The following is a 24,531-nucleotide window of genomic DNA, read 5'->3' as shown; positions in this document are numbered from 1 at the left end:
AAAAATATCTTAGGTCATTTATTTACATTAAAGCAATTCGATGCTCCACTGCGCTTAATACTTATATTTGGCGTGTTTACTGTGTTTCCTGTGGTGGTGGCCAGGCGGCGTGGCCGGCGAGCGAGCACGACGTCTTTCCCTTTCTCTCTCACGATCTCTTTCTCTCTCCCGCTCCCGTTCTCGTTCGCGTTCCCGCGACCTCTCCCGTTCCCTATCTCTTTCTCGTGATCTTGATCTTGACCTTGACTTTCGTTCGCTGAAAATGGCCCAAACAATTTAGTTTTTGTTGCTATTGTAATATTATGAACATAGTATTTTCCTAACTCTAAATATGCGGGGGGAAAGAATTGTTAGTAATTTATTTTATTTTTGTGGTACAACAACAGATTACAAACAAAACTTTTAACAATAGAATACAACAGTAGCATTATAAATTTGCAATCCAATTATAGTTGTACTCAACATTCACAGAGATGAAAGAAAATAGGTTGATTTTTAATACAAAAAAGAATTAATGATAAAAACTAGATACAAAACAAGAATCAAAAACAAAACTACCAAACTATGCTTATAAACTATTAAGGTCATCAATGTATGTAAAGTGCTTCGATACAATGAAAATTTCTAATAGAATATGTCAATATTCGATTTACAATCGATGTCATTGTACAATTTGCACATTCAATGCGGATTATCAGTCCCATTGCTAGCAATATACACTATCAGGTCGACCTTCACGTGGAAATCATCGTGCTGAATTCTAGGTGTATTCATCACGGTGAGCTGACTGACCTACCCTTTCATCTTCACCTATCATCCCTCACTGGTGAAACCACACGTGGTTCCAGCACCACCCCTTTCTTATTCTTATCCCTTTGTCGAGGGATGGGCAGCAACGTTCCTCTAAAAATATCTCTAAAAGCCTAACTGCATTTGGCAATCCGCCTGCTAAGCGTGGCAACTATTGGCAAAACCCCCCAAGGAGAAAGCTTATGTTCAGCAGTAGAAGACTGATATGATAATGGAATATTGCCACAAATAATATTACAAGTTTTTTTTCAGTGAAAAAGTCTGGCAAACTAATAAATCTGCCAATGTATAGTGAAACAATATTGTTATATTAGATGTAATACGTACACGTATCGTCGTTTAGGAGGCGGCGACAATGACGGCTCACGAGATTTTTTTGATTTCTTCGAAGATGTTCTGCAAAGAGTAACGTTCAATATGACACAAACATTATTTCTTTAAAATATTGCAGCGAGAACCTTCAGATGTTAGAAAAGATTAAAGTTAAAAATTATTTTGTTTTACAAGCCATTTCAATATGTATGTAAATTAACGAGGCGTCAATGATGCATAAATAATGATCATGATGGATCTGTATAGTCTACTTGATATACTTAGATTATATAGATAGATAGTCTCCATACAAATGCTTCGAGAAAAACGGGTACACTTTTTCATACAATTTTGCATAATAAATAGTTATAAGTATTTCCCTTAAGGGGAAAGGGATTGTTAGTAATGGAGATTGAGAATCCCATTGCTAGCAATATACCCAACCAGGTCGACTTCCTCGCGGTTCCAGCTGGAAACTATCATGATTAATTCCAGACGAATTCATCATGATGGGCTAACTGGCCTGTTTTCATTGTCATCGATCACCCTTCACTGGTGCCCCGCCAGCGTATCCCATTAACGCAGGCGGGGTTACCATTCCATTTTCATCCAATAAAAAAAAAGTGTTACCTTTATAACTTCTATACTTATTTTGTCCTATAATTTCTGCATCTTTTTAATGCGTAAACACTCATTTTATTTATTAAATAATACGTCAAGATACAATTTATACGTTAGTATATAGAACACTGATAATAAAACGAGTCAACTAATTTCACAATTAGCTGACAAAAAGTTGACCCGTTTTTGAGGCTAGATGCTCTATCTATATATATTCCAAGCTGATATGGTACATTGTTAGTTACAAGAATTTCTAGGAAAGACCCGAATCTAGCAGAGGGATGATGTTATGGAGATGATGATTGAAACACCTATAATATAACTATGGAAAGGATCTTTAGCACTGGCACTAATAGATTTATTGCCCTAATATATATCCTATAAGGTCGACCTCCACGTAATCCCTCCTGGCAACCATCGTGTTTATATCTTAATGATTTTGTCGCCATGTGCTATACTCATTTATCATCACAGAGGTTACCATTTTTATCCCATTAAAAATAACTAAAATTTTATAGCACAAAAAATGACTTAAATTGTGGCTACTTAAAAAATAAACTACTGAATTGATTTTGATAAAAATTTTAATACATCCTTTTGGATAGAAAAAGTTTTTTTTTTCAAATTAGTTGACAACTGATGGAGTTAACAAACATAAAAAACCCGAATTGAGAACCTCCTAAATTTTGATGTCGGTTAGAAATGAAGTGAATGGCGGTACGTACGTGGAGTACGCGTCGTCGTCGGGCGAGCGGCGGCGCGGCTCGGGCGACTCGCGCGCCTCCTCCAGCGCCTCCCTCGCCTCCCTCGCCTCCCTCGCCTCGCGCGCCGCCTGCGAGTTATACGCCACTTTACCAATGTTTGCTAGCTTTAAATACATGTTATATATTGCATAATAAGAAATATATGATATATAAATATGTTATTAATTTATATATTTATTTATGTAATACGAGGGCTGCACTGAAAATTTTTAGAACTGGCTACTTGAAAGCAATATAATAAAAAAAATTGTTAAAATTTTGAAAATGGAACTCTTTGCGAATAATACTGAGTATATAATTTATTCGTTTGTCATTTCTTTTACGGTTTGGCGGCAAATTGAAAATAGTCTGTGTAACGTTATCATGAACAAGAAAATTTTCGTACGATGATTTTTTATGACTTTCGATGTCATCTAAGTCAACAAGAAAGTTATGATAGACTATGATTAGCCTTTCACGATGAAGCCCCGTCTCGTGCCACTTTTTACAACTGGTTTAATGAGTTTAAACGTGGTCGCACTAATCTCACTGATGATGTGCGTGAGGGACGGCCTTCTATGGCGACGACTGGAAATAACATCAGTGTTATGCGGCGTATGATAGAGACTGAAAAAGGGTGACCTATCAGCAAATCTAGTCAAGCTTAGGGATTGGTATGAGTCAAGTGCACAAAATCCTCCATGAACATTTGGCGGTCAGGAAGCTTTGTGCCCGGTGGATACCTCATAATTTGACCGAGGCTCAAAAACTCCGTCGTGTTGATTGGTGCCGTGAAATGCATGAAAGATTTAACGGTGGTGACTTAAATTCTGTGTTTGACATAGCTACGGGATACAAAAGCTGGATTTACTGTTATGATCCCGAAACTAAAAGACAATCAGCTCAGTGGGTGTTTCCTTCCGAGGAGTTGCCAACTAAAGTGAAGAGAGGTTGAAGCGTGGGAAAAAAGATGGTGGCGTCGTTCTTTGGAAGGACAGGTCATTACGCGACAATTGTTTTAGAGGATCGAAAAACAGTAACTACAGAGTGGTACAGTAACAATTGTTTGCCACGTGTTTTGGAAAAAGTGCGTGAGAAACGACCTCACAGTAGGATCCTCCTTCACCACGACAATGCTTCGTCGCACACCGCCAGGCAAACAATCGATTATTTGGCGACCTCAGATGTAGAACTTACTGGGTCATCCGCCTTATAGTCCCGACCTCGCACCTTACGATTTTTATTTATTCCGAAAAATAAAAGAAAACCTTCGAGGAAAACGTTTTATGGACGCCAAGGAAGCTGTGGCTACGTTTCAGAAGGCCGTCGAAGAGATTCCTAAGGACGAGTGGGCAAAGTGCTTTTTTCAGTGGTTCTATTAGATGCAGCGATTATATAGTATTGACGTGAATGGACACTATTAAAAAAAAAAATAAAGATAAAAACTTGCAAATTTAATCAGTTTTTGATTTTCTAAGGACTTTCAGTTTGACCCTCGTAATAACCGGATTGAATACGAATATTTTAATGGAAAAACTCAAATAGTTTCGGTACCATTTGTGACCCTTAATCATGAGCGAGCTTCCTCGACTAAATTATACGTAAGTTAATGTCTTCGTTATTATATTAAAATATAATGTGTACTTACGAAATTTATAATAATAAAAATTTCTTTTATTTCATAATGACGATTTTCATAAATTTTTCATATATTAAAGTTAAGAAGAGTCATATGAACAAGTTCTATTTAAAACTCGTGTTGATACTCTCTTTGTGTGTGTGTGTGTGTGTGTGCGTGTGAACATACCTTCCGTATGAGTTTACGGCGGTAGTGCTGCAGCTGCTGGTGGGTGGTAAGGCCGGGCCGCCGTGCCCGCACTCCAGCCTCCAGCTCGTCTGCGTATTTCAGCACGCGGACTTCGATCTCACGCAGCGTTTCCCGCTTCAGGGATTGCTCCTCTCTGCTCGACGTGGGAATGTGCGTTGTTAATAATGTTACAGAACGTTTAACGGGGACAATTATGATGAAATTTATTATGTATTTTTGGAGGATAAAAGAAAGGATGTAAATTTATACGATATTGGTATCGAATTTTTCAAGGCGTAAGTTTTACCTATATTTGTAACAAATACTTGGGACTCAAATGTAGGTGGTATTGAAAATCAATTAACAATATTTAAAAGCGCGAAATAGAGCACCAAAATTAAACAGTATTCTCTTCGGCGACTTACATTTATCTCAATATTATTAAAATTCGCAATTAGGGTGATTTGATCCAAAACTTAATCCTTCGAGCCGGATCACTTTGTATTTTAAGGTCGTGATTTATGATGTTTATTCTATTCTATATCTAATAGACTACCTTTCATTATTTTGTAGTAGTATTAATATTTTTATGATACTTAGTGTGGAGAACTAAACACGAGTGTGTTCATTATCACAGTAAATATGCATTTTTAGCTGCACGAGTAACGTGTCGCTGCGAGTGTGCGTGTGTCGTGCATGGTCCGGGCTACTCACGTGTCGGCGTGGAGCGCGGCGGGCGCGGCGGGCGCGGCGGGCGCGGCGGGCGCGGCGGCGGCGGGCGCGGCGGGCGGCGAGGCGGCAGGCGGCGGCGCGGGCGGCGTGCGCTGCGCCCAGTCGGCGGCCGGCTCGGGCTCCACGCTCTCCCAGCGCGACGGCACGAACGCGCCGCCGCCGCCGCCGCCTACTGCGCCGCCCTCCGCCTCCGCGTCCAGCGGCACGCCGTCAATATCCTCGTCCACTGCCGCAATGTTATTATAACATTATATTTTTTTTAATGCAATTTAGAATAGTACACGAGCTAACGATTCACCTGATGGGGAGTGCTAACCGTCATCTAACACATGAATAGCGCCATGGACATCATGAATCCGTCACAATCTATTGCGATTGATAAGGAGACATAAATACCATGCAACATAATGTTGGAAAGTTTTTAATTTTTCCTCTCCATGTAACGTGCCGTAATATTTTTCTATAGTCCCTCCTCCTCCCTAAATGTTACGTAGACCCAACTTTCTATTTTCACCTGAGATGAAGGGAAACTAGGAATTACTGCCAACTAAACAAAAGTAATATACAATACAGTCAAAGATTTCTCTGTAAAACAAAAACAGAAATGGTTGCCAGTTTGTGAGATTTTAATTCTTTATATTTTTATTTAAATAAAAAAATGTTATACAACGCATTGCTCAAATCCCCTCATAACGAATCTTAACGTATTACAACTCCCTCCCCCCAAATTAGGTAACATAACGTACTTGAACATCCCCTTGAGTACTGAATTTTCATGTATTACTATTCTTGTAGAGTAAATCCATACTAAAGTAACTTAAGATGATGTATTAAAATTGGAATAATATTATACAATTTACTATGGTCTAGTCATTATGCTTCTCCATAATCGGAATCAACTTTAATGAAGTGAACAGAATTGAGTAAAACATACCGGGCACCCCGTCGATGTCCATGTCGAGCGCGGCGCGCGCGTGCAGCGGCGCGTGTTGCGCGTGTTGCGCGGGCGGCGCGTGTTGCGCGTGGTGCGCGGACGGCGCGGGCGCGGCGTCGCGCCGGCGCTCGGCGGCCAGGCGGCGCAGCGCCGCGCCGTCCAGCGGGCCGGCGCCGCCGCCGCCGCCCTCCCACGACTCGGACGACGACGAGCGCGCCGGCGACGCCGCGCCGCCGCCCTCCGCGCCCGCGCCGCCCTCCGCCTCGCCGCCCTCCCCGCCCGCCCCGACCGCCCCGCCCTCGGCCCTCCTGTTGCTTTCCTATATACATATAAATAATTTGTACTCAAAATTTCTACATATTTCAAGAAGAAGGATGCTTAAATGAAACATTAGATATGTATTTAATTTCATAGTGATTTGTTCCTGGGCAGTAATAGATGTTCATATGTGATCTTAATCCTAATAGAACAAGTATAATCCACATGTTATGCCTGTTAATAAAGCTCTAATGTGACTTCATTTTATATATCATGCTACATAATGTACAATGATATACATATACTATCTTCACTATCTCTAAATCAACTGTAATAATTATTTTTTCTTTATTATATAAATATACTTTAGTATTTATCTTGTACTAATTTTATACTATGTGCAGTGGCATACACACTTAGGCCAAGAAAGATATTCTTAACACAATCCATTCTTCACAAGTATTCAAGCTATTGAACTCATGCAACCCGCGTATCACTGACCTCACATCATTACCATATCAACCTTTAACTGTCCACAGCTAAACATAGCCCTCTCCCCTAGAAAGGGAAGTTTTGCAGCAGTTACGTTTGACAACTGCAGTTAGCCTTTGATGATGTTTTAACAAGAATGCTGTTGCCCATCCCTTGATTATTAATTTCCCTTCATCACCTCTTAAGACACCCACGAAGAAGGACTGGGCCATCACCAACCCTTGCAACTTAAAAATCTCTAATCACTGTACCTGTACGTCTGTAATGGAGCTCACCTTATCGAGTCCAAGGAAGACATCGTTGATGTGCATGAGGAAGTCGGTGGGGTAGACGGCCCAGTCGGCCCAGGCCTGCAGGATGCGCGTGACGCGGGCGCGGAAGCCCTCCTGTTGCAGCCGCGACGGCATGCGCATGTACGCCGCGTGACACGCGCGCATTATCTCCACCAGGCGCTGCTGGAACCTGTACATAGCCAACAACATCTATATAACTAGAATAACAAAGTAGTTTATAAAATATGAGATTAATTAGTATGATTCCTGCAAAATTAACGTGTGCACTATTTCTATATTTCCTTTTATTTACTGTTAGTTATCAATTAGTTGAACATACTATATTTCATCATATATAAATTATTTTAAGATGAGTTTACATTAAGCTAGCAGACTTGTTTTGGTATTGTATTGGTGAGTAATATTAGGCTATTAAAAAATTTTAATAAAAAAATAAATAGTGTATTAAATGCGTGTATTTAGTGTGTAAATTGTAGAGATAATATAATGATATCAATTTCGAGTAATAGCTATATTACAATAGCGTAATTTTCATCATTTAAACGAGTATAAGAGTAATAATATTTTTATTTGAGTAAATTTTACTATTTATCGTGATTCTACCACTCAACAGAATGCAATTTCAGCCGAGGAGATAAGTAACAAACGGAGTTTGGCGCCAGCATAGTGCAAGATGTGTGGCGTCGGTGTGTAACGTGTAGTGTAGCGTGTGGCATGTGGCGGGCGGTGTGTAGCGTGCAGTGGACGGTGTGCAGCGTGTAATGGACGGTGTGCAGTGTGTAGTGTGTAGTGTGTAGCGTGCAGTGGACGGTGGGCGGTGTGCAGCGTGTAGCGGGCTGTGCGCAGCGTGCGGCGGGCGGCGGGCGGCGGGCGGTACTGACGCGGCGCGGTAGGCGCTGGCGTTGGTGAGCTTGGCGCCGGCGTTGTGCAGGATGTGTGGCGTCGGTGTGTAACGTGTAGTGTAGCGTGTGGCATGTGGCGGGCGGTGTGTAGCGTGTAGTGGACGGTGTGCAGCGTGTAGCGGGCTGTGCGCAGCGTGCGGCGGGCGGCGGGCGGCGGGCGGCGGGCGGTACTGACGCGGCGCGGTAGGCGCTGGCGTTGGTGAGCTTGGCGCCGGCGTTGTGCAAGATGTGTGGCGTCGGTGTGTAACGTGTAGTGTAGCGTGTGGCATGTGGCGGGCTGTGCGCAGCGTGCGGTGTGCGGCGGGCGGTACTGACGCGGCGCGGTAGGCGCTGGCGTTGGTGAGCTTGGCGCCGGCGTTGTGCAGGATGTCGGAGAGCAGGTAGAGGCGCGCGACGCGGCGCTGCGGCGCGGTGGTGGCGCCGGCCAGCGCCTCGGCCAGGCACGCCGCCACCTCGGCCGCCGCCTCCGCGTGCTCCAGGCACCACGCCATGGCCGCGCCCACCGCGCCGCGCGCCGGCGTCAGCGTGCGCACCAGCTCCTCCAGCCGGTCGCGCTGGCTGCAACACACGCACACACACACCACGGCTACACTACCACCGGACCACTCACTACCTACAATCCTCACCTACTAAACAGATGACAGATAACAAATACAGGCCAGTTAGCCCACCGTGATGAATTCCGTCGTGATGGTTCCCAAGGCGAATGGCACGAACCTGATATAGTACATTACTGCAGCGGCCAACAACTGAGGCATTGATGGACGAACGTACAAATGTGGGCCGAGGTGTAACCGAGGCACACATACATGAGTCCATCAATGCCTAGTTGTGGCCAAGGCTTGTAAAATACTTTTTTCAAACAATGCGCGGAAATCAAAAACACAATTTTACTTTTTAAGTTTAATGATGAATAACGAACAATAATATTTTTCACGCACCATAATGTTCGTTTTTTTTTCAATAAACAGCTTTCTCTTTGCAAGCCAGTTCGAAATTTAAATATAGTACATTACTGCAGCGACCAGCAACTGAGGCATTGATGAACGAACGTGCAAATGTGGACCGAGGCGTATCCGAGGCACACATACGTGAGTCCATCAATGCCTAGTTGTGGCCAAGGCTTGTATAGTACATTACTGCAGCGGCCAGCAACTGAGGCATTGATGGACGAACGTGCAAATGTGGGCCGAGGCGTAGCCGAGGCACACATACATGAGTCCATCAATACCTAGTTGTGACCAAGGCTTGTAAAATACTTTTCTCAAACAATGCGCGGAAATCAAAAACACAATTTTACTTTTTAAGTTCAATGACGAATAACGAACAATAATAATTTTTCACGCGCCAGAATGTTTCTTTGTTTTTTTCCATAAACAGCGTTCTATTTGCAAGCCAGTTCGAAATTTAAATTAAACCTTTTATTAGTTACCTCCTTGGTAGCCATGTTTCGAAATAAAAGGTCATTCCATTTTTAAATTACAGGACAGATATGAGTTTACATAGTAATTTATCTTGCCGCAAAACACGACAGATATGGATTTTCTTACAACTTTTGCCGGCCGCTGCCCGCATGTATCTGGCCAGTACGGCAATTTTGATTTATCTCGAAGAAGATTGTCAAAATAATGCTCACATTTCCAAGCATGTTTGAGAAAAAGTACTTTTCTCAAACAATGCGTGGAAATCAAAAACACATTTTTACTTTTTAAGTTCAATGATGAATAACGAACAATAATAATTTTTCACGCGCCATAATGTTCGTTTGTTTTTTTTTTTTTCAATAAACAGCTTTCTATTTGCAAGCCAGTTCGATTTAAATAAAAACTTTTATTAGTTACCTTCTTGGTAGCCATGTTTCGAAAAGGTCATTCCATTTTTAAATTACAGGACAGATATGAGTTTACATAGTAATTTATCTGGCCGCAAAACACGACAAATATGGATTTTCATACAACTTTTGCCGGCCGCTGCCCGCATGTATCTGGCCAGTACGGCAATTTTAATTTATCTCTAAGAAGATTGTCAAAATAATGCTCACATTTCCAAGCATGTTTGAGAAAACAATATTTCCTTCTCTTTTCTTTTTCCCCCTAGCACAAGACCGTTGCACCGCTCTTAAAGACATGTTATCACACCTTCAGTGGTATGCAACCAAACAGACAATGAATGACCGAAATGGTAAAAATTTATGCATTAAAATATTTTTTATTTTAATGCATAATTTTTTATAATAATGCATAATTATAATCTAGTTAAATTTGTTAAAGTTCCGAGTAGTTTGGTCAAGTTTATTTAAATAAAAACAACTCTAAACAAGTATGGCTAAATTGACCAAACCAAATTGACTAAAAAATATTCCTCCTAGAAATAAGTTCGTTGTTGTAATCCCCATTTCTTTTACTATTCCTTCTGTTCTCAATTATATACAATAAAGATTTTCAAACAAACTAATATTTTTTAGTAAAAGTTAGAGGTAATGTCACATATATGAAGAGACAGAAAGCAAAGACATCTAGATGGCTCCTACTGGTACTAACTTGTTGGAGAGCGTGCCGCGTATGTTATCCTTGGCGTCGTCCTCCTCGACCAGTTCGTCGGGCATGCCGGCCGTGTACAGATTCATCACTGGCGGCCGCCATACTGACCCGCCTGCAAACAAATATGTATGAGCTCAATCAACCAATATTTTTTTTATACCTCTGTGGTGGCAAACAAGCATACGGCCCACGTGATGGTAAGTGGTTGCCGTAGCCTATGAACACCTGCAGAAACCTCTTTACGTTTTTGCTTCACCCTGAAGAAACCTCTTTACCCCCCTTTTGAAGAACCCCATGCTGTAGTCTCTTGGGAAAACCTCGGCAGATACTTATCTAATCACGATAAGCATTTTGTTTTATTCAATTTTTTTTACAATATCTAGAATTATTCGCGTTGTCTGGAATAACAATTGATATATATTATCTTCTAATCTATTTTTTATTATAAAATTCGAAAGTATTTGACCATAGTCTCCATAACGGGATGTTAATGGCATGCTTTCACAATTAAAGTTAATTGATTCAGATGACCTAAAAAGACAATTGATTATGAGAAATACATAAATCAAAATGGATGTGTGTTTATATGTATGTGTGTATGTGTATGTATGTACGTGTATGTGTAATATACATAGACATTTATATAATTATAAAATTATTATATATAGTATTAGGTTAGTAACTGAAAAATAATGATAAGTGTAGAATAAATAAATAAACAAAAAAAAATTGTCTGGAAGCACCTGCCACAGCAAACCTCTCTCTTATGTAATTGTGACACAGTTTTTACCTCGTACATCGCCTTGTCAAAATCCCCTAAAATATGAATATTACCTTTAAACATCCTAAAGTCTTCCAACGACCACTGTTTGGGCGAGTCGCCCTGCAGCATAGAAAACAGCTTCCAGCGGTAGTACACGTGCGCCGGCGACTGATTCTCAAACAGGAACCGGAAGAACGGGTTGTTCATCTCTTTGTTCATGATGATCGCCTCGAACATCGGCCCCTCGCGAATCACGAACTCCACCATACGGTGGATTAGCATCAGAATGTTCCTGGAAGGGATAATGGTCTTTGTACAAATGTCTTCTTTAGACACAAATATAAAATCACTACTAGACGTAAACATTGTCGTTTGCATAGATTCTTCTGTCCTATTAGAGGGAAAAAGATTGCTACTACCAGATGGACCTTCGCGTGGTCCCTCTGGAAACCATCGTGGTTATTTTGTCACGTTGGGCCAACTGACCTTATATCAATCACACCTATTACTAAGGGGAAAGTTATTGCTAGCAATGGCCTATTTGCTAACAATATACCCTATCAGGTTGTCCTCTACGCGGTTCCCCCTGGAAACCATCGTGATTAAATCTTGTTGAATTCGTCACGATGAGCCAACGGACCTGCTTTCACCTTCACCCATCATTTCTCACTGGTGCCCCGCCAGTGTATACCGATAGCACAGGCGGGATACCATGCCATTTTCACCCATAAAAAACGTATTACTATTCTCTGGTGCCCGTCTGCGTACATAGGTGAGGGAGAACAAAACTGTTTAAAGAAGTGGTAAATTGCATCTGAATTTCTTACCTCTCTGTCGGTACCACGACTTTGACGATAGATTGTGATAATATCTGAAATGAATAATATATGTATTATAAGAACGTAAGAAAATTGTTTTTACATCAGCCATTAATTGTCCACTGCTGAAGAAAGGCCTCTCCCATAGATTGATTATGCTATTGGGAGATTTCGCCAGTAGTGGCCACGTTTGACAGGTAACTTACTAAAAATTGGATTTCAATAGAAGCACCATTGTGTTATAGTAAACACTCCCTCATTGCAATGTTCCCTTAGTTGCCTCTTAGAACGTCTACGGAAAAGGAAAGGGTGCCCCATTCTACGCCGGGAGCACATTTCTGTACAGTGTAAATTATCAATACATCATCAAATACCTGTTCATAAGTTTTCTGATCCTCGGGGTCGCTAGGATAATACTCTCCAGGTCGAATTCGCGGTATCTGAAAATGTAACATAGATAAAATAAATGAATGAAAAAGAAAAATAGAGTTCCTTTTTCAAACATTTCTAATAAAGATGTATAACCATTTACCAACCATCGTGATTCTAACTCTGTACAATATTAAGCTGGAAATACATTTTTTTAAGACAATTAACTTTTTAATGCCAAGAATAGTTTTGACGGCATTTTATAATTAACTAGCTGTAACTCGTGGCTTCACTAGCAGTCCACTCATTCAGTCTTGCCGTGACCACGACGTGGTACAACTCACATCAAAATGTCAGCAATAACAATCAGGTATGTAAGTACTATTTATCTGTAATCGGCTCATGTTAAGATCCGATCGTGAATTTAATCATGTATAAACAATGCGAAAATTTAAAATTAATATGCCATCTCCTCTCCTTAAGAGGGGGGGATGTAAATTTTGTTATAAAAAAAAAAACAAAAGTAGTTTATTTTCTTTATTTATTAACTATTGCGAATGACTATGAACCCGAGTATGATACCTTGTTAACGAGATGCTTAGGCGGCTGCGCATTGAAGGGCAAGCCGGAGGGCGGCGGCGGCTTACTAGGCTGCTGCAGCGCCGGCGGGATGTAGATAGGCACTGGCGGAATCACCACCGCTTTGCCCCACCCCAACTTCATTTCGTAGTTCATTATCTCTTTGCCTGCGCGCACCACCGCAATACGATACGTATTTTATTATATTGCAAGTTGATTTACGTAAATACAATTACTTTCTATGCAATTTAGAATAGTAAACAAGCGGAGCTCACCTAACGGAAATTGAAAACTGTCGTGACCAGCACCAGATATTACAAAATATATTATGACATTCATTCATGCACTGTTATTTCTGAGAAGTATGGTACGAGGCTACCATACAATTACAAGTTTAACCCTTTTAGTGCCGGGCGAAATAGAGGTGCCTATGCGAAAAAAACCGGCAGAATTTCACAGTTTTACAAGGGATAGGAAAAACGTTGTCCATAAAGAGTTCAAACAAAAAAAATTTTTTTTAATTATCATGTAATGAAATTAGATCATTTATAACACATTACAAATTTATTTTGAGATAGAGTTCTCCCGCAATGCGAGTAGTAAACCGCTACAAGGCGCGAGCCGATATATCGGCTCCCGGCACTAAAAGGGTTAATAAAAAAACATACTCATGACTGTTTCAATCTTTACGCACAACGGCCCAAATGAGAGACTAAGCGCGAATAGGAAAATAGAGACCTATTCACATTTCTGTCTCAATCTTTGATGTAACGATTCTATTAACTGTAAAGCTCTGTGGCGAATATAATATTTGACATGACCACATTTCACCGAGCATTATCAATTAAATACCACCTCCTTTTTGGAGTCTCTTTAAAATTGAAAGAGACTCCAAGAAGGCGTTAGAACAAAAGGGCAAACAAATATTATTGAGGGAAGATGATACTGGACAGATACTAGAGACCTAGACTGAACTACTCTAAGAGAGAAACAAGCATGTTCAAATCAGCAAGTTTACAGGAGTGTATGAAGTCAAAGATGTATGAAGCAATAGAGATGTTCAGCAGCACTGAGTTCTTAGTGCCTGCGCCGTGAAGGACATGTTATGAAAATATATACAAATAGTTGGCATGTACCATTGATGCACCGGAGCGCCCGCTCGCCGTCCTTGCGCGACATGAAGGCGACGAAGCCGCAGTTGCGGCCGCGCGCCTTCTCCTCGTCCGAGCGCGGCCACATAATCTTGATGCTGGCTAGCGGACCGTACCGACCAAATATCTCCATCAACTGCTGCTCTGTTATCTATAATAAAAAATATTATATTTTTATGGCAAACCTAGTAAAATTGTATAATTACTATATTACTCAAAGTACTGCTTGTTGCAAAAATTTGCCAAATTTTTTACCCGTTAAAAAAATTTTCTTTGCTGGGTGAAATTTGTGAAAACATGGTACAATCCTACTAGCTGCCCACTTTAGCTTAGCATAGATGTATTAATGAAGAAACTGAGATCAAATTTCCTATTTACAGTTTACTGTTTTCACTCTTACTCACTCACTTTTTATTAACTTACATTTTCTTAGACACACATAAAATAAAAAAAGAATGCCATATAGATGAACCCATACTGAAGTCATGCATTTATATACATTTGGCTATGGATTTTCATTTATTAACATTAAATTATAATACCTTTGGGTTCAAGTTGCCTAGATAAAGATTGGTAGTGTTGGGGTCACCAGTGTCGTAGGAGCCAATATCTGGCATCACGTCGACGACGGGCTCCACGCCCACTACGCCGCGCTCCCGCAGCACGTTCTTATACTTGTGCCGCTCGGAGCGCTCCTCTTGTATCCTGCAACAAGTCACCCGCTTCTATACTATCCTCTGGCTAATTTATACTTCATTTTTAAAAATCTACACCTTATCTGTACATAATTCCTTGAATCTTGAAGAGTTTAGAATAAGGCATTTTTTAAAATACAATATTAAAGCAATATAGCATATTAGCTATGGTTATAGTGATGTTGAATAGCCTATAACTAAGAAACAAACTATTGTATACAAAAATAATGTTTTAAGGTAGTTCCAAAAATTAGTACATTCAAATACACACTCTTCTGTTTTACTAGTATAACAACAGTGACTTACTGCCTTAGTTCCTCCTTAAAGAGTTCCAGGTTGCTCTTCTTCTTGTCCTGGCCCTTCTGCTTGGCGCGCGGCCGCACGGGCGGCTCGGGCCGCTGCGCCAGACTGCGCACCACGTCTGCCTCGCTGCCGCCGCGCTTCTCCTCCAAGCGCGATACTGGCTTGTATAGCTTCCCACGCTCTGACGTGTCCTCCTCTGAAATTAACAGATTTAATTAAAAAATTCATAATAAGTTTACTTTGCACTCTCTACTCTATCTTTTTCTTCCCCTCTTCTCTGGAATATCTGAAATGTAAATATCTCCCAAACTCTCATAATCTTAATCTTCATTCTAATAACTCACATTCGCTTCTCACATCACTTCACAAATCTGGCTTTATGTCAGAGTCTTTCACCATTCAGGCTTCATGACTCTGGAATGCACTGCCTGAAGGTATCTGAGAACTTCCAAAGAAATTCATGTTCAATAGAGTCCATGCTCACCTTATGAACTCATTATAATAATAGTAGCTAGTCATTATATTTTATATATGTAATATATATGTATATATATTATTATCATCATTAATTTTACTTATTATTTATTTTGGTCAAAATTATTTAAATAAATAAATAAATTTAAACTCATCTTCAAAATTGCGTAACCCATTTTAATGAAATACTATAAATGTGTATTATTTGTTCCAATTTGAAAGATAAAATGGATGTGGTAGATGGCAAGACTCACTTCTTATTCTTCTCTATTCAAAATAATATTTGCTGAATCATCTAATAGAAAGTTATTTTAAATCTCTAAATAAATATCTATTATTATAATATAAAAATGTGTTTAATGTCAATACTTGAATGAAATGATTGAATTAGCACCTAGGAACCTTGTTTTATATGGGAAAAAGAGAATTTTTCAGCCAGTTTTTTCTTTCATAAGAATCTTTAAACATCAATAAATATTGGAAAAAATATTTTGGAAGTGTCATTCTCAAATGCTATGCTTAGTAACAAATTTAATGATTAATGTTTATTTAAATATTATAGATACTCACTTCTAGCACCTGCATCGTAAGTTCCTGCCTTAACCCACACTTTAGAAGTAGTGCTAGGTACTTCTTGAAATGTCTCCACAAACTCTTTGAAGACCTGGAAAAAATATTATTGAAATAATAATATAAATAATGACTTTGTTTCAATTCTCTGTGTGATGCCAAAGTAGGAATAAAATTTGTCATCGCTACTTCTCAAGACATTATTGGACACCAAGTATGAGAGAAAGATAACTTGAAATAACACCCTATATCTAGTCACCTTGCCAACATTGTAATACTGGGCTAATATTAATCTTTTATGGGAAGAGGCTTAATCCCGGTTATGTTTTCAAATCAATTCACTGGTTAAACCATAAATTAAAGTAAATGAAATGTAAGTGAAATTAAAGGGTACAGAGACATGATAGTCCTCTGGTATAGCATTTCTATTCGAAGGGTACTGAGTATCATAAGTTAGTCGTGATTGTTACAGTATCTACAGGCGACGGTTATTACTTTCCCTTAGGTGGGCTGTTAGTTTATTTGGCATTCATTAAGTATCAGGTTTTCTAAGCGTAAAGAATAACGGATATAATAGGCTAAAAACAAAAATAAACAATAAACTTCCAAAGTCGGTGAATAAATTTTGTACTTACATGTGCCGCCGCTTCCTCCTCTTCCTTCTTGCGCAGCTCCTCCAACTCCTTTTTAGATAATCCTCTTGTACTCATATTTACTACAGAATATGCATGAACGGTCTAATAATTGATAGACTGTAAAAAAATATTAACATTATTCATTTACCATAAATTACATATTTAAATGTTTACTAATACGTATAGTGAACATGATTAAAGAAAAGAAATGACAGAAAAATCACAGATCAAATAATCACTGCACAGCACAGAGACACACACACAGAGCAGTTTATGTTATAAGAGTTGGCACTGGCCTTTATATTAAAAGAACTTAGAAATTTAAACGTATTTTACCCTTGCGAAGAACACAATGAAAATTATTAAAAAAAAAAATTGTAAATGAATATCCATAATGTTATACCGCTATCTGTATATGTCTCTATCCAATAAACTATATGGACAGTTGCCATAAAAAATCTATTTCATAAAGTAAAATTTTCTAAATTTTCGAAAAACATGCACAATAAAACAAATACCTACATTTAGTTTCTTTATTTTATTCTACTACAATTGTTTTTTAAAGTTGGAAGTATTGTGCCGAGTCAAACTTTATCTGAAAAAAAAATACGTATCCAATTCTATACAATATTACGTAGATATGACATGCATATAAAAGATATAATGGTGTTTTGATAAACTACATAGTAATAAATAATAATACACTATGGACATTGATTTATTTCTCTTTTATAATATTCATTGTGTTGTTACTTCGAAAAGGTAATAAGCATTTCAATTTCCAAGTTCTGTTAAATGGCGGTGTTAACTCTTGTAACGGAATAAATACTTGCCCTGTGCAAGTTGATATTAGTGACAGTTGACAGTTGAGGAACAACTCTTTTTTTATGATAGTTTTACAGCTTTGGATATTCCGTTTAGCCCATATTTAATATCAGTAGAGGAACCACAGTGATATTGATATGCTATCAAACCGTTTCGAGGACATCATAAAATAAAAAAAAACTGCCTAGGGGTTTTTTTTTCATGTTAGCCATAATATAAAAAATTAACTAGCCACACGATTGCTGAATAAAAGTATCATCACATTACATAGGTAGGGTTCATATGTAAGATTTGAATTTTAAGACCACCTGTACTTTATAGCCTCTCTAATCCAATGTTTCCCAATCTTTTTTGTGCCATGCTGTATTTGAACATTTCTAAAATTTTTATGTCCCCATACATAATTTTTCCCGACAAAGTTTACTTGTCGACTCTAATCACCCAGTTGATATTTCGGTAATGTCAAACGAAATTATACCTATTAAATACGTTTGGAAAAAGGAAACCATTCGTGACTTAGATATTTTATTTGATTCAAAATTGTCATTTACACGACATTATAGTTACTTAGTTGCAAAAGCAAATAGAACTTTGGGGTTTATCTTTAGAACAATTAGACCGTTTAAAAACTTGCAAACTATTTTGTCACTTATTACATCACTAGTTAGAAGTTCACTTGAGTACTGTTCTGTTATTTGATCTCCCTTTTATGAGAACCACATTGACAGAATAGGAGCAATTTAAAACGCTTTGTTAGATTCTTAAACACTAAGTTTGGTCTGAGAAGGAAACTTCATTCGTATGAATTAAGACTTAATCACTTTAACATTAATTCTCATATAAATAGCAGATCTATGTCTGATTTCATCACTCTCTATAAAATAATAAACTATAAATGGGACATTAGCACATTGTTGAGCCTTGTTTCATTTCGTACAGGTAATAAAAGAATACAAAAATTATTTTATATACCAATTTGTTATAATAATGTATCGTATCACAAAAATTATCCGCATGTACAAAAAATATAACAATGTATGCAAGGACCTTGATATTTTCCAACAACCCTTGCAATTTTACATTAAGGCTGCCAATTTGTTGCTTTAAATTTATAGCCGTCATTCTTTTAATGTATATAATATCGAATGTTTTGCAGAGCAGTTATTGGAGTACAAATTTAATGCTGTTTTATGTAATATTTATTTTATTAATGTATTAATTTGTAATCTTTTGCCTTGCTATAAATACATATTTACAGCATTTTTTTTTATTTACTTATTTTGTTAAATTTGGCACCGATATCTACTCGTAGCATTGCATTTACATGTCCCAGATCAAGTGTTAAAATTGCTTCGAGACCATTTTTAATTGCCCCCCCCCCCCCACCCTTAATTATCAAATTGTCCCCCTGTGGGGCGTGGGCTCCACGTTGGGAGACATCGCTCTAATCCGTTTGTTTGAATAATGTTGTTTTGAATATTAGTCACATGTTTCTTATAAGTTCTTATTTCATTTCCTATTTCGATTCAATAATATTTTTTAATAATTTTTATTGCACTAAAATATACAGTAATAGTAACGATTAGCGTAAATACGTTAGCAAAGGTGGACTTATCTCTATAAGAGGTCTCTTCTAGTCAACCTAAGTAGTACCACAGTAACATAAGTAGTGAATGGTCATTAGTAGTTATTTACCAAAGGAATAATTATGAATCATTTATACTCTTCTTTATTATTCCTCACAATTCACTATAATACGATAGTACTTCACAGAAACAACACATAGGGAATAAATTAAAAGGCAGTTCAATTTTGATTACATATTTATTGAAAAAGTATACATCAAAAAGATTTCGATGTAAAATTAAATAAAAGTATGTGCGAATTTTCTTTTTTATTTTTTTTAACTTTCTGCGTAAGATCTCGTAAAACTTGAGTGGCTGCAAAAACATTTCTCTTAATGCGGCTACAATACTTAGTTCATCACATGTTTAGATAAAGAATAAATACTAAATAAGAGGGTTGGTTTACAGCCAAGTGGTATCCAAAACGTTTATTAATAAAGTGTGCATGTAAAATAAAAACAGGAATAAAACAAGGTAGCCTCTGAAAACTATATTATATATTAAATTGGCTAATTGTACTTAGATCATCGCCAAAATAGGCCATAATAAATATACCTATTGGCTGTAAATTCAGTTTCGTCTTTTATTTTGTTCTTAATTGCATTATTACAAATTGTTTATTTCCATTTAATACTTACCTTACAATACATAAATAATACAACTTCATAGAAACAAAAACAAATATTTAGGATAATGCATTGTAAAATTAGTATATATGCATTAAAATTACCTCGGTACAAATAACAAGCTCACATAAAAATATATAGGTATTAAGTATTACATATAAAACTTGGTACAGTTTGCAGCAAACAACTTGAAAAAAAAAAAAAAAACCATAAACAATGAAGTTTGCACAGCAGACGCTTTTGTATGTAAAACTGTTACGGCATAATTAAAATTATGATCAAGCTATTCGCCGGTATTGATAATTATATCTATTTAATTTCCAAATTCATGAGCAAATATGGAATACACCAACAACAATATAATAATTACCATGAATGTTAACAGTTCATAAGTATTTGTATATGTACAGATTATCTTTAATAATATTATCACAAAGTACTAAATGAGTTGTGCACATTCCTGTTTCAGTCTATACTGCCTAAAAACGTGATAATTGTCTATGGCTCGTTGCTTACACCGAGGTGTTAAAATTAAAATACTTTTGTGCATTATAAAGCTTAATATACAAGTAAACATGCCACATAATTTACACACCTATGTATTTACTGTACAACAAAACAAATGTACATTGTCACAGAGTAGTTATCATAAGACATGTGTACTGGCCCTTAGCTGCCGAGTGTGGCAGCCAGCACGACGACGGACTCAATAAAACACATAACAAATCGATAGTATTAAAGGCTTAATATACTCAACATATTTATATAAACATCACATTTACAACCGCCTTACAAATTGTGATGTTGAATTGTTTTTAAGGGTTGTTTCATAGTAGCATTTCTAGACCTGGCATCTTTAATGTATAAATTACAAGGCTAGTATGAACAAACCCCAAATTTTATAAAATATACAATTAAAAATTAATGTAAGATTAATATGATACTTGTGTATGTAGTATGAAACAAGTCATCATTTCTGGAGGAATGTGTGTACTGTGTGAAAGCTGTTACTCACACTACTGATCTTGGCAAAAACAGGATCAGATTGTGATGATGTATATTGAATATTATCCCTAGAAAGTGACAGTATCAAAGACTACCTACTCAGTATTGTCATAGGCACAGACAGAACAAAAAGATGTGTTTATAAACGCTTAAATGATATGAAAAAAAAACTTGCATTTTTATCTATCGTTTTTTTTTTAATATGTAACGAGTTAATCATTACATATTTAAGAGCCGTTTAAGATTCGATAAAATTGTGGCTAGAACTGAATGTAAAACCTAAACAAGACTTAGTTATCAAATTTACTGTTGGTCTTGTTCACATATTTAATTAGTAATTAATTTTATTGAGTTTGCGGTGCGTGCCGCGCGTTTAGGTGCCCATTCACCATAAGAAGTATAGAAAATAGAATTTCTCTGGCAAATTTTTTAAACTAAGTAACTTATGATAATCTAATGAAGATATGTGTAATAAGCATATACACAGAGTAGTTAATTAACTTGCGGTATTAAACTAAGACCAGACAACATCGCTTCCACGCATTGGCCGAACTCATTAGTAAATTAGTATTTAATTTTGTAAAGATATAGAATACGATGAATAAATCATTACGAGATAGTTCCGACGCGCGGGGCGGCACACTGTCAACATATAATAAAATTTTATAATGTTTCACGATATTATAATTCATCTAGAGAATTGTTTTAAATTCAGTTTCGAAGGCCACAGGCGGAGAATATTCTAGACCCCGTGTGTGAACGACCGCGAGCCTACCGCCACTAATATAATAATGGTACAGTTACTACACTAACATGGTACAATAATTTGACAAACGTTGACAAATATATACAGAGCATATTGGACCGACTGTATAAAAGGAATTATATGCTCTCCATCCTCAAACTACGTAGATTTATACAAAATATATTGTGGTGATTAGTCGAAAACGTTACAGCATCAAATACAATTCATAAACGAATTCACTTTCACATTTATAAAAATATAAAAAGTGAACGCGCTTAATAATTTTAATAAAATGTAGTTACGTCACAATTATTTATAAATTTAAAAAAATAATTTAACATTCTTTATTGTTTCTGATTGATTATTTAAAAAGTGCTAAAACGTTATTTACAGAATATATTGCTTATAAATAATAATAAAACACTAAAAATTTTGCAACTACTTCGTCTTCTGCTTTGGAATTTTTCAAATATCCTTTTGTCATCAAAATTCCAATTTTCAGTGACCATTTAGTAAGTATATTATTGAATGATTAACGTTTTAGTTCACTATCATTTTAAATAATCAAATAGAAACATTAATAATTATTAAATTATTTAAAAAAAATGAGCACTTAATTGAGACATTGCTGCACTTCGTCAAGCTAATTTTGTAAACGGATTTCGACTATATTCTTTGGGGGAAATAGTTCAATTTCATAAATAGGTGGGTTTCGAACTAATTACCCCATTCCATCATATATTTTATATAATACCTCATTTACGGTACGGGAACAGTTCGTCAAGTTAAACCAATGCTAGTGTAGTGAATAATATTTTCCAACATCAACAATATTGAATTACATACGTACACCGCTACCGTCATTATTAATATTACAGAATTACAAAAGAAAAAAGACACCATTAATTTACTAAATGCATGCTTTCGGCCATATTGTACTATCTATTTATAGGAAACGATACTCAATATTGGAAATGTGATATCTACAAAACTAAATTGACAGAAATAATATTGTACTTGAACAATTTGATTAATACATTACTATTAAAATAAATTTTGAAGTACAATACACATTGAATATAATATAAAATTCTGTATTATATTTCTGTTAGTGCTTCTCATGATTAACGGAACTGTCCGTTCGGTCGGACTCTAAAATTGTAATAATTTTATAAATTTTTTTATAACTATATATAAGGTCTATTGCGGACCGGACATTTCCGTTAAATGTGAACGAAGCATAACAATATTGTGAATAGTCAAATCCTCCAATATATATAATGTACAAGAATCGTTCATTCATTGGACAGAATGTCTTATTGGTTAAAGTTTGTTCACTATCACACATCGAGCTATAAGACCTTCCTATGTTCCATTCATCGCAGTACCAATCTCTAATTACGAAAGTATCTATGCAGTAACAAAAAACGATAAATATGAAGACTTTTTTACTGAAATTATACTGTGGTGTTTGGTGACAGTACTAGAATTTAATCTATTTGTTCAACAACCAAGATTCTATATTCAAAAACATCGAAGACACTTTGAAGTCCATCACTCGGTCTATTGTTAATATGTATAAATCAGCATAATAGAAGACATATTTTATCACAAAACAACGATCCACTCGCCTTTTATCGGCGTTTACTGTGATAATAGTTCTCCGGGATGTCTCGTGTGCTCGATCCAACCTAACAGTACTGATATACCACTGAACTATAATAATTCGTATCCACACGTACGTACGTACACACATTAAGGTCTTGCGATTTTTAACCCGTATAAAATTTCATATTTCACAAATTCTACCATTATATAGCGTAAAGAGACGCGTCGCGTATATATCCCCGTGTCAGAAATTGGTGGTGGTCGACAGGGGCAGTCGAGGGCCGGCGGGGGCAGGTCAACAGGGGCAGTGAGCGACGGCGGGGGCGGTGGGGTCAGCGGGGGCAGAATCGCTCAGGCGTCAGTCTCGCCGCCTTTGAGCCGCAGCCGCGCGAAGTCCTCGAATATTATATCGTCGTCTTGCTCTTGCCCATTCTCGTCCCTGTGAAGAGTTATGAAATTGATGTTACGAATCAATACATTTGATATACATATCTCACAAAAGGAAGTCTAATCACGACTGGCATTATTTATTTATTTGTTTATAACATTGATTTGGCTTTTGCGGTCATAATGTTATAATTATTTTTAATGAATAAATAATTATTATATATCTTAATATAAATCTGGCATTACAATAAATACGCATTTTCATAATATCAAATACTGTTTGACATATCTGTAAATGTTTAATCTCATTCAAAACTTTTATCACTGTGATCAACGGAAATTTGCTCAACGGTCGGTCAACTATCAGACTGCGTAGTCTGGCTGTTGACGGATAGTGTTGCGGATTTCTTTATTCTAAGTTGAATTGTCTCTTAACGAGACTCGAAGTAAAATTGGAGGAATGTGATTTGAACGTGTAATATGTAAAATTATTGATTTATTGGTGAATTGTTCTTATAATAAAATAAAGTTTTTTTTTTTTTTTAAATCTCTTATGTAGTCCTATTACTGAATGTTGGTAAGGAAGGTGCTGTAAGTTATAATGGATGTGCATTGTGCACTCACGGATGCGGGTCGAGCTGTATGAGGTCGTGGTCGACGCGCGGCGGCTCGGGCAGCGGCCGCGCCGGCTCCTCCTCCGGCTTCGGGTGCATCAGGATGAACGGCAGCTCCGCGCTCAGGTCCCTGCCACACAAACAATCAATCATTTATTTGCATAAATATAAGTTGAATGTTGTAGAAGTATAGTGCGTTATGTTTCACCATCACATGGTATACAAATTAGTAATTATATGAAACATTAATTAAAATAATAATTATTATTACTTTATAAAATACAATTGCATTGCA

At 37.3% G+C, this 24,531-nt stretch overlaps 2 protein-coding genes across 2 annotated transcripts in view; both read right to left on the bottom strand.

The window, feature by feature from the left end:
* Nucleotides 1-17,033, bottom strand: LOC113518492 (U2 snRNP-associated SURP motif-containing protein). The gene is made up of 18 exons (XM_052894282.1): nucleotides 16,802-17,033; nucleotides 16,167-16,260; nucleotides 15,126-15,318; nucleotides 14,667-14,829; nucleotides 14,110-14,275; nucleotides 12,977-13,140; nucleotides 12,400-12,465; nucleotides 12,035-12,078; nucleotides 11,279-11,499; nucleotides 10,445-10,556; nucleotides 8,220-8,462; nucleotides 6,985-7,171; nucleotides 5,960-6,278; nucleotides 5,008-5,251; nucleotides 4,294-4,447; nucleotides 2,469-2,575; nucleotides 1,138-1,206; nucleotides 1-256 (listed from the first exon to the last, which is right to left on the bottom strand). Exons 1-18 carry the CDS (start codon nucleotides 16,874-16,876, stop codon nucleotides 55-57), a joined length of 2,823 nt encoding a protein of 940 aa, XP_052750242.1. The 5' UTR covers nucleotides 16,877-17,033; the 3' UTR covers nucleotides 1-54.
* A 2,398-nt stretch (nucleotides 17,034-19,431) lies between these two features.
* LOC113518491 (arrestin red cell) overlaps nucleotides 19,432-24,531 on the bottom strand; it is a 96,103-nt gene continuing 91,003 nt past the window's right edge. The window contains exons 12-13 of the mRNA XM_052894288.1: nucleotides 24,247-24,366; nucleotides 19,432-23,674 (exon numbers count right to left, since the gene is read on the bottom strand). Of these exons, the coding sequence (XP_052750248.1) occupies nucleotides 23,587-23,674; nucleotides 24,247-24,366 (208 nt within the window). The 3' untranslated portion in view covers nucleotides 19,432-23,586. The remainder of the gene's footprint in view (nucleotides 23,675-24,246; nucleotides 24,367-24,531) is intronic.

Source organism: Galleria mellonella, unplaced genomic scaffold (genome assembly GCF_026898425.1).
Source record: "Galleria mellonella isolate WM207_F2 unplaced genomic scaffold, CSIRO_AGI_GalMel_v1 utg200, whole genome shotgun sequence".
NCBI classification, from domain to species: Eukaryota; Metazoa; Arthropoda; class Insecta; order Lepidoptera; family Pyralidae; genus Galleria; species Galleria mellonella.
Note: the sequence above shows the minus strand (reverse complement) of the source record. Positions and strands in the feature narration are given on the sequence as shown.